Source organism: Pectinophora gossypiella, unplaced genomic scaffold (assembly GCF_024362695.1).
Source record: "Pectinophora gossypiella unplaced genomic scaffold, ilPecGoss1.1 Pgos_33, whole genome shotgun sequence".
In the NCBI taxonomy this organism is placed as follows: domain Eukaryota; kingdom Metazoa; phylum Arthropoda; class Insecta; order Lepidoptera; family Gelechiidae; genus Pectinophora; species Pectinophora gossypiella.
This window is the reverse complement of record NW_026063243.1, coordinates 655,192-669,644: the sequence shown is the minus strand read 5'-3', so window position 1 is coordinate 669,644 and position 14,453 is coordinate 655,192. Positions and strand designations below refer to the sequence as shown.

General features: G+C 40.8%; 2 protein-coding genes across 2 annotated transcripts; one reads left to right on the top strand and one right to left on the bottom strand.

Annotated features, from left to right (window-relative positions):
• The first annotated feature begins 284 nt into the window (after positions 1-284).
• LOC126381017 (uncharacterized protein K02A2.6-like) lies at positions 285-3,254 on the top strand. The gene is made up of 5 exons (XM_050030576.1): positions 285-610; positions 686-756; positions 1,087-2,377; positions 2,576-2,857; positions 2,966-3,254. The coding sequence occupies exons 1-5, from the start codon at positions 285-287 to the stop codon at positions 3,252-3,254; spliced, it is 2,259 nt and encodes a 752-aa protein (XP_049886533.1).
• Positions 3,255-4,152: 898 nt separating this feature from the next.
• On the bottom strand, positions 4,153-8,094 carry LOC126380976 (uncharacterized). The gene has a single exon (XM_050030544.1). The coding sequence runs from the start codon at positions 8,092-8,094 to the stop codon at positions 5,227-5,229; it is 2,868 nt and encodes a 955-aa protein (XP_049886501.1). The 3' UTR covers positions 4,153-5,226.
• Positions 8,095-14,453: the final 6,359 nt, after the last annotated feature.

Sequence of the window (14,453 nt, the reverse complement as noted above, 5' to 3'; positions counted from 1 at the left end):
CCACGTACTCGTTGATGTGCGACTTGTGTTCTCCTGCTTTTCCGGAAGATAAAAAATATGACGAGTTAGTGAAATTGGTGACGGATCATTTGGAACCACAACGATCTGAGATCGCGGAGCGCCACGTATTTCGTTTGCGACGGCAACGTGCGGATGAATCGTTAACCGAGTACCTACAAGCGTTGAAACATTTAGCAGCCACCTGTAATTTCGGAAAGTGCGAAAAGTGTTCTACCCTAGAGGAGAATTTAAGGGACCAATTTGTATCGGGGCTGGCAAACGATATGATGCGATCGAGGATATTCGCCGAAAAATCAATTAGGTACAAGGAGGCGGTCGAATTGGCTCTGGCTCTGGAGGCTGCTGAAAAACATGCGGAGGTCAGCGGCACTACGGGAGCGTCTGTGGCGGTGACAGACTCAACGATGGCGGTGGGAGATAGCCTGCATTATGGCCGTATACAGAGCGGCGGGCGCAGTACGGGGCACGGGCCGTCGGCCGGGCGCAGCGGCGGCGGAGGGGCGAGCGGCGCGGGCCGGGCAGGCCAGGCCGCGGCGGAGCAGCGCGCTTGCTGGCGCTGCGGCAAACCGCACCCTTCAGATAGGTGCCGGTATAAAAATTATTCGTGTGATGAGTGTGGGGTAAAAGGCCATTTAAAATCAATGTGTAAACGTGTGCGCGATAGAGGCGGTCGTCAGAATTACGTGAGTGAGGAATCTGAGGATGACATGTTCAATATCAAAGTAGCAGCACAAGGTAACAAACCATACTTTATTAAACTGAGCATAGATCGGGTGATGATTGAGTGTGAGATAGACACCGGAAGCCGTATTTCAGCAATCAGTGAAAAAATGTATAGGGAAGTGTTCGTCGAAGACGGATTCGTAAACAGATTATGTAATGAGTACCCTGAGGTATTTAGCGATAAGTTAGGTACTTGCAAGCGGCCGATTCAATTACAGCTGACGGATAGCGAACCGGTTTATGTGCGAGCTAGACAGGTGCCATTATCATTGCGTGCGCGCGTTGAACGCGAACTGTCTCGACTCGATGAGGATGGCACTATCTATCGGGTTGATTATTCAGATTATGGGACTCCGATAGTTCCTGTGGTGAAACAAAATGGTGAAATACGCATATGTGGTGACTATAAGGTCACAATCAACCCCAAACTGAAGCGAGATTACTACCCGTTGCCTCGGATTGACGAGTTGTTCGCAAACCTTAGCGGCGGAGAGAAATTTTCTAAAATCGATCTTAGGCACGCGTATGAACAATGTTTATTGACGAGTGATTCACAGCGCTATACCGCGATAACTACACATATGGGTACTTTTGCTTACCGGCGCACGCCGTACGGACTATCGTGCGTGCCAGAGAAATTTCAGAAAATAATGGAGGAAACTCTGCGTGGGGTAGGCTGTGTTGTGTTTCTCGACGATATTTGTGTAACAGGGTCGAATAAGAACGAACATATTAAAAATCTGAGAGCTGTACTTGAACGGTTGCGCGACATGGGCCTTACTGTTAAACTTAGTAAATGTAGTTTTTTGCAAGACTCGGTTAAGTACTTAGGTTTTATTATCAATAAGGAGGGGTTACGACCGGATCCGAGTAAATTAGACGCCATTTCCAATGCACCTAGACCAGAGAATGTGACACAATTAAAAAGTTTTTTAGGCATGTTAAATTATTACGGACGCTTTATTCCAAATTTAAGCACAATGTTACACCCGCTACACGCTCTGTTAAAAAAAGGGGTGGATTGGAAATGGAATGTCGATTGTGAAAAATCGTTTGAGGAAGCGAAGCGATGTCTCCTGAGCGAGAGAGTACTAGCACATTACGAGGAGGGGCGCGAGTTGGTGCTGTCGGTGGACAGCAGCGCGTACGGCCTGGGTGCCGTGCTGGCTCATCGCTACGCCGAAGGCGAGCGACCGATCAGTTGCGTGTCGCGCACGCTCAACGCCGCGGAGCGCGGGTACAGTCAGCTTGATAAGGAGGCCCTCGCCATCATTTTTGGGGTGACTAAGCATCACCAGTATTTATTTGGGAGGAGGTTCACGTTGCGCACGGACCACCAGCCTCTGGTACACATTTTTGGTGACAAGGGAGGGATCCCGCAGACCGCGGCTAGCCGTTTACAGCGTTGGGCGGCTCGCCTCGCGGCGTATGATTTTAAAATTGAATTTGTTCGATCAGTAGATAACGGCCCGGCGGATGCTTTGTCACGATTACCCTTAGCTCGGGAGACTCGCTGCGCGGATACATTAGATTACCTGAATCTAGTCAAGGAATCGCTGCCTATTTCATGTAAAGAAATTGCTAGGGCCACGGAAGAGGACGCGATCCTATCTAAAATAAAAGGTTATGTTATGTTTGGTTGGCCGCCGTCGGGACCGAGTTGCGATGCGGAAAAGCCGTACTTTTCTAGAATGGCGGACCTAATTGTGGAACAGGGGTGCCTAATATATAAATATCGAATCGTAATTCCGGATAAAATACGTAAACATATTTTAAGTGAAATACATGAGGGACATTTGGGCATGAACAAAATGAAATGTTTGTCGCGCAGTTACGTATATTGGCCGAATCTGGATAGTGACATTGAGACTTTGTGCCGAGCGTGCGACGCATGCCGAGCCGTGCGCGACGCGCCGCCGCGGGCGCAGCTGCACGCGTGGGAGTTCCCGCTGCACCCGTGGCAGCGCGTGCATGCCGATTTTGCGGATTGCGCTGGCGTGCGGTACTTCATCCTAGTGGACGCACACTCAAAGTGGATAGAGGTAGTGCCTATGAGAGGCACCGACGCGGGGGCTACCACCGGAGTGTTACGACACATCTTTGCGCGTTTCGGGTTACCATCGCAACTTGTGACCGATAACGGGCCACCGTTTTTGTCACATGAATTTAAATTGTTTTGTCAAAATAATTGTATTAAACATGTAACGTCGGCTCCCTATAGGCCACAAGGCAATGGCGCGGCGGAAAACGCGGTAAAAACAGTAAAAAAAGCGATAAAACGAGCGTTGCATACAGGGGAGGACGTGAATACGGCACTCGGCAAGTTCCTTTTACAATATCGCAATTGTAATCATGCCACTACGGGCGTATCGCCGGCGGTGGCCCTACAGGGCCGGCGCCTGCGCAGCCGGCTAGATGCGCTGCGACCTGACCGCGCGGCGCACGTGCGCGCGCAGCAGGAGCGGCAAGCAGCCCGCGCCGGAGGTAGCCCGAGAAGCTTCACAGTCTAACGAAGTAACGATGTGGAATCTAACGAAGAAACAACTAACGTGATACCAGTGATTTACGCTTTTTTGCCAAACAAATTGGAACACACTTATGTCCGTTTATTTTCACTAATTAAAGACAAATTAGGGGTCCAAATCCGTACTTTTAAATCTGATTATGAAACCGGAATCATGAATGCAGTATCATTTGTTTTTCCTGAAGCTGAAGTGACTGGTTGTTTCCATCATTTCAACGCTGCCATTTGGAAACAATCGAAAAAGGTCAAATTAAATGCAACAAGCGAAGGACGTAACACTACACGAATGTCTGCCATTATACCCTTATTGCCAGCAAACGACATACCGGCTGCATGGCATTACATTTTGGAAAAGAGTCCAAGGTCAGGTGAAATGGATCGTTTTCGGAAGTATTTCGAAAGTACATGGTACCCAAAAAAGTCGCCAACTATTTTAAGCTGTGCTGGACAGCGTCATCGGACAACCAACTCTTTGGAAGGATGGCACAGGCGATTGAATGGGCGAATACCGAAGAAACCCAATTTTTATTTGTGTCTGCATAAATTATACAAAGAAAGCAAATATTGGGATAGTCGTATCAATGATTCTTTATTTAAAAAAATGAGGAATAAAAGACCACTCCGAGACATCATTTTTGATCGAAAATACAAAAACTATTTATTACAATTACAAAAGAAAGACCTTACATTACAACAATTTATGAACAAAATTATTTATCTGCGACTTCGATTATTCAAATAAAACTCATATACCTTTTGTTACACAATAAGATAATTTTACATTGTGAACTGAAAGTGTAGTGATGATACTTTCTAATATTATTTAATTTTCTAATAAACCAATTTTGATTACATTTAATTTATTTTTTATTTATAACCCAATATATACCTATAGATAGATAAAACACGACATATACACGAACATGAAAGCGATTTCTTCCAGAAAACTTATCTTCGTATATTTGACATTTCGGGAACTTGACATTTTGGTGATTTGACATTACGGGTAACTTGACATTTTGGGAACTTGACTTTTCGGGAACTTGACATTTTGGTAATTTGACATTACGGATAACTTGACATTTTGAACCACTTGACATTTTGGGAATTTGACATTATGGACTGAAAGGGACTGGAGGAAGAGCCAACGCCTAAAATCAAATTCAAAAAGGAGAATGGGCGAATCTGGTCCAAGAACCTCCACTGATGGGACTTACATGTAATGAAAGCTTATGCTTTCCCTATAATTCTGGCAAAGTTCTATCAGATTCTGTCCCGGGGTTCTTTTTTTACGGCCATGTTTGTCCTGGCTAAAAATGTGATAAAATACAGTGGGTGCTAAAATCGGCTCAAGATTTGTTGCTGGATAACTAAGTCTACATAAATAATTTTGTATCATATTGTATATCATTTTAAAGAGGATCTTTTCCAGAATCCGAAATATAAAAAAAAAAAACCAAAAAAAATCTTTATGTAAGCAAATTATAGTCAATTTACATCAGCAGCGCCATTCTTTCTCGGTAGCGAAGTTCAAGTTTCATGCCTTTTACCCCTTCCAAAAGTATCTTACCGATTTTTTTATATTGCTTCCGGAATTTGATCTGAGTGATAATAACAAGAAAAATAAATAGACACCTCTCCGATAGAGACCGCCTAAGCTATTGCCTATTGCAAGAAATCGTCATCATTAGCAAGTCATTACGGTATTACAAATACAAATACAAATACAATATTGCATATAAGCTTATCAGCAACTTGGAACTTGGTCCAAGAACCTCTACTGATGAGACTTGCATGTAATGATAATTGTAAAATTGTAAAAAATTGTAAAAATGTTTATTTTTCATAAGAAATACAGAAAATATTGGTACAATAAAAACCCCACAAAACCAATTCCTCGGTTTGTCTGTGGGAGTGGAGTTCGCTTAATGTTTAAGATACTTAAAGTTAACTTATAGCTAAGAGATCTTTTGCATGAGATGTTTAAATAAAGATTTTCTAAATTTATTTATATTGCACTCCTGACGTATGTCGACCGGCAGCATGTTGTACAGATACGGTATGCGTTTACGGAGTGTTCTGTCACCGAAGTAGTTGTTGACTCGTGGTACAACATACCTGCCCGTCGACATCGTCCGCGTACACTGGCCATGCTCAACAAGTTCTCTATGGTCTGGATTGCTATGGTTATTTAATATTAATAAATAGGTGTGCTTTAGACTAACAGGAAGTACATTACAAATCTTAAATAGTGTTGTATAATTTCCATTACACTTATTTTTTGTTTTCCTACTGACTAGTAATTTGAGAAATCTTATTTGAAGTGATTCTATTTTATTTATATGTGACTTAAAGGTTAAACCATAGCAATCCAGCCCATAGGACACTATGGAGTCAACCAAAGCCATATACATACATTTTAGTATATTAGTAGGAACTTTAAATCTGAGATGATAGAATTTATCAAGTAGTATTCTTAACTTATTACATATATAATCTATGTGGTAGGTCCAAGCAAAATGCTCGTCCACTCTCATACCCAAATAGGTCACAAATGGTACTCTTTCGATAGGTTTACAGTCACAAATATTATTATTACTATGAAGACAAGTGAAACTATGAGTAACTAAGTTACAACAAACGTTATCCGGTAATCTAGAATAAGGGGAATGAATAATTAATAATTTAGTTTTGTCAGTATTTAGTACAATGCCGTTATCATGAGACCATCTGACTACACTGTCGATATCCTGCTGCACGAGCCGCAGCATGGCGGTGAGGTCGGTGCCCGCGTGCAGCGTGCACAGGTCGTCTGCGAACATGTGAGCGGAACTATGTTTGAGCACGTTACATAGGCTGTTTACGTGCATCAAATAGCACACAGGTCCACACCCGGATCCCTGCGGAACGCCACAGCGTACATCCACCGGTATACTGTGCGCTTCTCCAACACGCACGGAGAAGGAACGCGCAGTGAGGTAGTCACGAAACCAGCGGTTCAGCGGCCCCCCCACCCCGCACTCCTCCATGGCTCGTAACAGCGTCTCATGCTGCAGGGTATCGAAGGCCTTTTTAAAATCATAAAATACAGCCAGAATTATGTTTTTATCATTTAAATAATTATTAACTTCATCTGTGAACTTTGACAGAAGTGTGCCCGTGCTTTTTCCTCTCTGAAAGCCGTGTTGACATTCGCTTAATACATTATTAGAGCGTAAAAAAGTTCCAATTTGATTAATAATACACTTCTCTATGATTTTATCAATACTGGATAAAATAGCTATTGGTCTATAATTAGAGTAGTTCTTTTTATCACCTTTCTTATGTATCGGACGCACTAATGCTTCTTTAAGTTTATCGGGAAACTTTGAATGTTTTACACATAAATTAGTCAACTTAGCAATAACGGGGCTAATTTGCTCTACCACAAGCTTCAAGTCCCGCATGCGTACGAGATCGCTACCAGCAGACTTATCGGCACTTAAGCTACTTATAACTTTAGCTACCTGCTTGCTGCTGACTGGTGACCATCTCATGCTCACGCTGGGCTTGCTTACATAAGTATCTCTATCCAACCACGTATCATTACAAATATGTTTTATATCTTCTATCTCATCAGAAAACGTAGCTGCAAAGTTGTTACATATATCCGTTAAATTACTCTGATTGTTCATACTTTTCGTAATAATATCATCTAAAGATTGTTTATCGTTACCCAAAAGTGAATTCAATTTATCCCATATTTTTTTAATATTTTTATTACAATCTAAAATACACTGTTTATCATATTCATTTCGACGCTTTAAACAAGTTTTCATACATTTATTTCTATAAGTCGTATAGTTAAGACGCTTTATCATATTTTTAGGCTCATTACTCCAAATTTTAAATAATCTATCTCTTTCTAACATTATTTTTTTCATATCTTCACTAATCCACTTATTATTACCTCTATTACTATTACTACTATTTTTAATATTTACACTTATATAACAACTCTCATAAATATTGGTAAATAAATTTCTAATAGCCTCATAAAGTTTGATAGGACAATCTATACGCATTAAATCATCAAAATTACTGCATAGCAACATTTCGCGTACCGCGCGGTTATCAAGGACTCGTCGAGTTAAATTCCGGGAAACGGCCACTTGCGCGGGCGCGGGGGTCACGTGCGCGGGATTCGTAGAAATCGCGGGACGCTGAGGTACGGCCCCACCGCCATGAGCGGAGCGGGCGCGTACGCGGTTTGATGTTCGCGGCCGTGAGTTCCAATCTAAAGCTGCAGCTATACAGTAATGGTCTGAAATTTTATGTTCAATAACAGCAGAATTAATGGTTGCATTAGGTGCACGAATGTATATATGATCTAAACAAGATTCTACTAAATTTCCTTTTAAAATTTCCCTTCTAGTGATATTATGAATACACTTTGTAAATCCAAACTCAGCTAACAAGTTTTCGTAAATGATTACCGATGTATCTAACGAGTTTAATAAGTTAATATTAATATCTCCACAGAATATAATTTTGTTGTTTGATGGCAAATTTTCTAAAAGTAATCTAAATTCGTGAAGAAATTCTGTCACCTTGTCTTTTTTATTTATTCTAGGAGGTCTATAGATAGATATTATATAAGTGGGTTCTGTCCCATGATCAAACTTGACCATTACGTACTCTGCCGAGCGCATGTCCGCGGACAGTGGCGCTACACACGGCTGTGCGGCCAGCTGCGTTCGCGAGTATACCAACTCCCCACCCCCGCGCCGCCCCGCGCGTGTCACGCTATTGCATTCAAATCCTTCAATTTTATACAAGTTTAGCATATTGAAATTGATATTAGGCTCAGTGATTACTATGACGTGTATTTTGGTTATATGATCTTTTAATAAGACTAATAGTTCGTTAGTGTTTCTTAATAGAACGGATGTTTACATGTAAAATACAAAACTCTTTCAAATTACTAAAAGTTGAGAACCATGTTTGCAAGCTATCTACGGAGCTAGAAAAAGCCGTAGGACTCACAATAGAGTCTATATCTATATCTGTGAATGTTACGAAATAATGTTAAACATACAGAAAATAAAATAATAATACTTAAGTAGGTAAATAACTTATTTTCCCTTGAGGCCTGCGAGATCACTCTCTGCTCTCACCCACACCGACTTTTCATTCGTACCTTCACTTTTTTTAACTAGTACTTTGCCGTTGACGACCCAAACATATCTGTAGATACCACGCAATTCGGTTTTCGTTTTCCATGGCAGCTCGCGGGTGGCCTTAGTCAGGTCCTCATTGACGTATATTTTACCACGAAGCGTGCCACCTGTGATAATATCGCTGGTAACGTTGACAAGGCTGCGGCGCTGCGCTAACCACGAGTCGCGGGTGTCCGCCGCGGATGTATTGAACCCGACGATGATAGACGCCGGTCTGCCTTGTTTGCGCTGTGCTCGCCTTCTCACCCACGCAACATCACACTTCACCTTCATCACGTCAGCAATCTTGCGAACAAGTTCCGCGGTATTTTCACCAGGCATCTCCTCCACACCGACAATTTCCAAATTGTATTTACGCGCTGCTTGTTCCAGGTCTTGCACTCGCTGTTCGAGGGCACTGTTACATTTTTCCAAATAAACGCATTTATTAGTAATATTGATGGCAGATTTTTCCATCTTCCCAATTTTTTCCTTTGATAAAGTTAGGTCAGCTAGTATTTTATCATATTTTTCCGAAAGTAGCGTAATTGTGTCCTTCAGCATGTCAAGCTGCTTTTTTACTCCCGATATGTCGTTTACTTTTTTTTGAATATCTTTCAATATACTTGCACTATCCTCTTCCTCACTTTCTGGATCAGAATCTTCCTCACAGTTGTTACAATGGATACGTACTCTTCCCGCCTTCATATCCGCGGCTAATCCTTTCACACAACTTTTATGAAAAGTTCCTTGGCACGAACCCTGGCACATGAAGTGCGACCCCTTTTTAGATAAAACTTTTTTACATTTATAGCACTCCATTACAAATAAAATAACTTGCGCGCTCACACTTCTCGTCGCGATAACAATATTATTGCTTCAATCGCAGCGACGCGGCGCGCGCGCAATACGTAGGTGTATCTCGGTTAGCGTCCCGGAGCAAACTGATGCTTAGTAGCTTATACTTGTCCTATGATTCTGGCAAAGTTCTATCAAACTCTGTCCTAGGGTATTTTTACGGCCATGTTTGTCCTGAGTGTAAGTACAGTAGAGGACTGCAAAATCACCTCAGGATTTGTTGTCGAAAAACTATTTAACTAAGTCTATATACTTACATAATTATATATCATAATGTATATCAATTTTAAAGGGGAAGGTTATCAGAATCAGAAACACAAATAAAAAAATGCATTATGTAAACGACTTTTAGCCAACTCACGTCCGTAGCACCATTTTTCTCAGCAGCTACGTACGAGTTTCGCGCCTTCCAACCTTTCCAAAGGAGTCCAATCATTTTGTCCTTCTTCTGATATTGCATTCTTAACCTGACAAGAGATTCTGTTTGTTGTACTATACGGCATTGTTTATAAGACAAGCCATAAGCCTGGATTAATAAAACAAGATTGTGGTGAAATAAAACATACTACATTTCCGTCCTGCCGCATTCTAATCATGTTACGTCTGTTGGATTATAATGACTAGCCTTTGAGTACGTTATCTGCAATAGGTCCATAGCTTACGCGGCCTCTATCGGAATGGTATCTTTTTTTTTTCTTGATGTTGTCACTTGTCAGGTTAAGAATGCAATATCAGAAGAAGGAAAAAATGATTGGACTCCTTTGGAAAGGTCGGAAGGCGCGAAACTCGTACGTAGCTGCTGAGAAAAATGGTGCTACGGACGTGAGTTGGCTAAAAGTCGTTTACATAATGCATTTTTTTATTTGTGTTTCTGATTCTGATAACCTTCCCCTTTAAAATTGATATACATTATGATATATAATTATGTAAGTATATAGACTTAGTTAAATAGTTTTTCGACAACAAATCCTGAGGTGATTTTGCAGTCCTCTACTGTACTTACACTCAGGACAAACATGGCCGTAAAAATACCCTAGGACAGAGTTTGATAGAACTTTGCCAGAATCATAGGACAAGTATAAGCTATCATTACATGCAAGTCTCATCAGTGGAGGTTCTTGGACCAAGTTCCAAGTTGCTGATAAGCTTATATGCAATACCGTAATGACTTGCTAATGATGACGATTTCTTGCAATAGGCAATAGCTTAGGCGGTCTCTATCGGAGAGGTGTCTATTTAATTTCTTGTTATTATCACTCAGATCAAATTCAGGAAGCAATATAAAAAAAATCGGTAAGATACTTTTGGAAGGGGTAAAAGGAATGAAACTTGAACTTAGCTACCTAGAAACAATGGCGCTGCAGATATAAATTGACTATAATTCGCTTACATAAAGACTTTTTTTGTTTTTTTTTATGTTTCGGATTCTGGAAAAGATTCTCTTTAAAATTATATACAATATGATACATAATTATTTATGTAGACTTAGTTATCCAGCAACAAACTTGAGCCGATTTTAGCTCCCACTGTATTTTATCACATTTTTAGCCAGGACAAACATGGCCGTAAAAAAAGAACCCCGGGACAGAATCTGATAGAACTTTGCCAGAATCATAGGGAAAGCATAAGCTTTCATTACATGTAAGTCTCATCAGTGGAGGTTCTTGGACCAAGTTTCATACAAAAGTGCCCATTGTCATTTGTTCAAACTAGATTGTTCTTTTTTTTGCAAAAATATCGCCATGCCTAGAAACAAGCGTAAAAGTGACGATGACTGTGAAGAAATTCGTCGGAAACTACGTCAATTAGAAGCTCGTCTTGAGGCTCAACCTCGCTGTGCTCGTTGTAACCGTATTATATCGTCAGAGAGTGAACCAATGGGTTGGTATCTATTTATTTTATGCAAATACCCACATAATGTACATACTGGAAAAAGAGTGTTGCGTAACTACCACGATGGGTTTTTACTTTCACATTACATTTTCTTAGTTATATTATGATGTTAGTGATGCGAGACGCCATCTGGGCTATCTCTGTCACGTACCCATACTATGGGACTCAGTCTACCCTCAAACAAAAGAACATCATAATTTATGTACGTTATCCGTTCATTACAGACTCTGAAAACGATACGGCATCGATAATCATGGACTCGAATCTCGAGCCGCCCATGGTAGCCACGTCGCCACAGCGCACGCCCGGTGACGCGTCGGGGGCGCAGCCCACGAGCCGCGCGCCGACGCCCGTCGGTGACGCCGCGGAACCCTCATCAATGCCAGAATCGCAGGAGTTGGATGAGGAAGTACAAGCTATTTTGGGCGATGCTCCAAAGAAAGAAACTAAGTTTGGAAAAGCTATTTACAAAGATTTAGCTTCTAGGTGGCAAGAAGTAATTTTTTTTTTCTCTTTATTTTTAGGAACTTTTGTTTTTAAAACATGCCAGCTCCATCGATCCTTAACATGTACTACAATCTATTATGAGGATGAATATCAAAACGTGCCAAGCCCGGCAGCGAACCCCCACACCATTCCTCCGCGAAAAATTGGGCTCTGACATGAAAAAGGATAGCTTCAGCTACGAGGTAACTTGTTCCTCTAAACAACTAGAACCATCCCCCCCATGCCGGAACTCAACTCCCCACGAAAAAACATTATGAAAGTCCGCCACCAAACCCGTCATTCCGACATTCACCCATAACATATTTAAACCGAACAATTTAACTTATTTAGACTAAAAACTAGATCACAGAGCTTTCTAACGGAGTCCGAGGAAGGGTCTGCCAGGATGCTCTGTAATATACCTGTGTCCATAAGATTGATTTTCAGCATATTCTGAACAATCTTCGTCTCATCATTATTAATCTTTTTGCACTCCATCAGAATATGCTGAACATCATCTACGGTCCCACATAGATCACAATTGGGCGATTCGATTTTTTTTATAAGAAACGCAAACTTATTCGAAGGATAGTGGCCAGATCGTAATCTGTGGATCATAACTACATACGATCTTTTAATTTTTGTCTTACAAAACCATGGAATTCGAGGCGGCTCACATTGTATTGTCCTATACCATATGCCTTTGTCTTTTGATCTTAAATCAAAATGCTCTCTCCAGCTGGAATAAGTTAAGTCTTTAAACTTAGGTAGCGCTTCAGAGTAACCTGGCAAAACATCCTTTGGAATACCCCTAAAGATGGCTTCTTCAGCTAATTTATCTGCTTGTTTATTTCCCCTTATGCCTATGTGAGATGGAATCCACTGCAGTCTCAGCTTTTTATTTCTTTTATGAAGGCCATTAATTTGGGACAATATTGTATAGGCAATCGAAACACCTCTGTCTCCTGAGGCGCATCGAACCAAGTGAAAAAGATCACTCTTACTATCCGTAAGAATAACTATAGTTTGTCGTTCCAAACTCTGTGCGTAAGATAGGGCTTCTGAGATTGCAGTCAGTTCCACCGTCATGATACAAACTTCCTTCTCAAGTTTAAACAATCTACTAGTCCCAGACTTCGAATCATAGAAGGCTGCACCTCTGTTGTTACCGGATTTAGAACCGTCTGTATAGATTTTGTACCATCCCGAATACTTTTCATGTAACTCTGTAATAATATTAGATTTAAGAGCGTTCTGATCGTAGCTATTTTTCGGGAGCTTAACTGAGTCTAAATTAGTAAGGATCACTTCATTAATCCTAATTCTCGAAACCCAGATGTCTAAAGAAAACATGCCTAACGGATTAGATGACCAAATCTCGACCCCTTTAGTTTCTCCAAATGTTTTTACAAGCAGAGGTTTTCTCCTTTTATCCCAGTATCTGCCACGGCAATGATTACTAAGCGAATCCAGTAACGAGACAGTAATACTTTCTGATACAGAACGCGTCTTCAGACAATACTTATAAGCAAGATAATGTCTTCTCAAGAAGAGTGGCGGGACACACAATTCACTCTCCATTACATGTATTGGGGTGCTTTTAATAAAACCGCCTACAATTCTAAGCGCCTGATTTTGAACCTTATTCAATTTAGAAGCGTGTGTTTTGGCAGTATTATCGTACAGATAGCAGCCATAATCGAGTCTACTTCTAATAAGAGATAAATAGAGTCTTCAATTGATGAATGTGGAGGAAGCAAGAGAAGTGTGTCAGGATCGAAGCAAATGGAATTCTATAGTCTCTGCTTACCCCGGTGGGAAATAGGCGTGAGTTTATGTATGTATGTATGTGTATGTAGAGTCTTCGCAAATGCATTGGATGTACACCCCAACCCGTTCCTGCCAAAACCCTTAACAAATTTAAAAATTTCATTGTTTTTTCGTAAATTTCCATGACATGTTTCCTCCACAACAAAGACTTATCTAACCAGAGCCCCAGATACCTGACACAGTCCGATGAAGTTATTACGCCCTCATTAATTTTTAGTTGAATATTGAACGGTTTGCGTCCTCTTCGAAATACACAATACTGGGATTTGTAAGCTGACAACTCTAGACCTAGTTCTCGGAGAAGAATAACCATAGTGTTCAAAGCCGATTGGATATTAAGTTTACAGACATTAATATTTTGATGGCTAATGTAAAAAACAAAATCATCCGCATATTGAGAGACCAGAATATCTTGAAAGCTATGGCATATACTATGTGTAACAATATTATTTATTTATTTATTATTTATTATTTATTATTATTATTATATTATTATATTATATATAGCTACAAACCCATGTACTGACTGACTGACTGACTCACTGACAGGGTTGTTCTCCCAGAAGGAGCGTCGGGGGGTAAAAATGATGTATGGGGGGTGTGATCAAGATCTTCCGATGAGTATGGGAAAACTTCCAGATCTTGGAAAACTGCTCCGCATCAGGGAGACACCCTACGGCCTGGCAAAACTATAATACCTGGATCAAGTTTTTTTTCGCAAAACCTATTTAATTCTTGGTCAAATTCAATCGCCGGTGAAAAAAAATCAAAATGGCGGAAAAACAAGATGGCCGCCATACAAAATTTTGTTTTTCCAGAAAATGTCTCGTTGGTAAAAACTGTGTATAGGGTTGTAATTGGAACATCCCGTTGACTATGGAAATTTTTCTCGATCTTGAAAAACTGCTCCGCATCAGGGA

What these genes read in the sequence shown, in the direction of transcription:
- LOC126381017 (XM_050030576.1), top strand. Translation starts at nt 285, where the DNA reads ATGATGCGATCGAGGATATTCGCCGAAAAATCAATTAGGTACAAGGAG. An exon ending in CACCCTTCAGATAGGTGCCG is followed by an intron (nt 611 to 685) that starts GTATAAAAATTA and finishes TGTGCGCGATAG; the next exon opens with AGGCGGTCGTCAGAATTACG. An exon ending in AAAATAAAAGGTTATGTTAT is followed by an intron (nt 2,378 to 2,575) that starts GTTTGGTTGGCC and finishes TTTGTCGCGCAG; the next exon opens with TTACGTATATTGGCCGAATC.
- LOC126380976 (XM_050030544.1), bottom strand. Translation starts at nt 8,094, where the DNA reads ATGCTAAACTTGTATAAAATTGAAGGATTTGAATGCAATAGCGTGACA.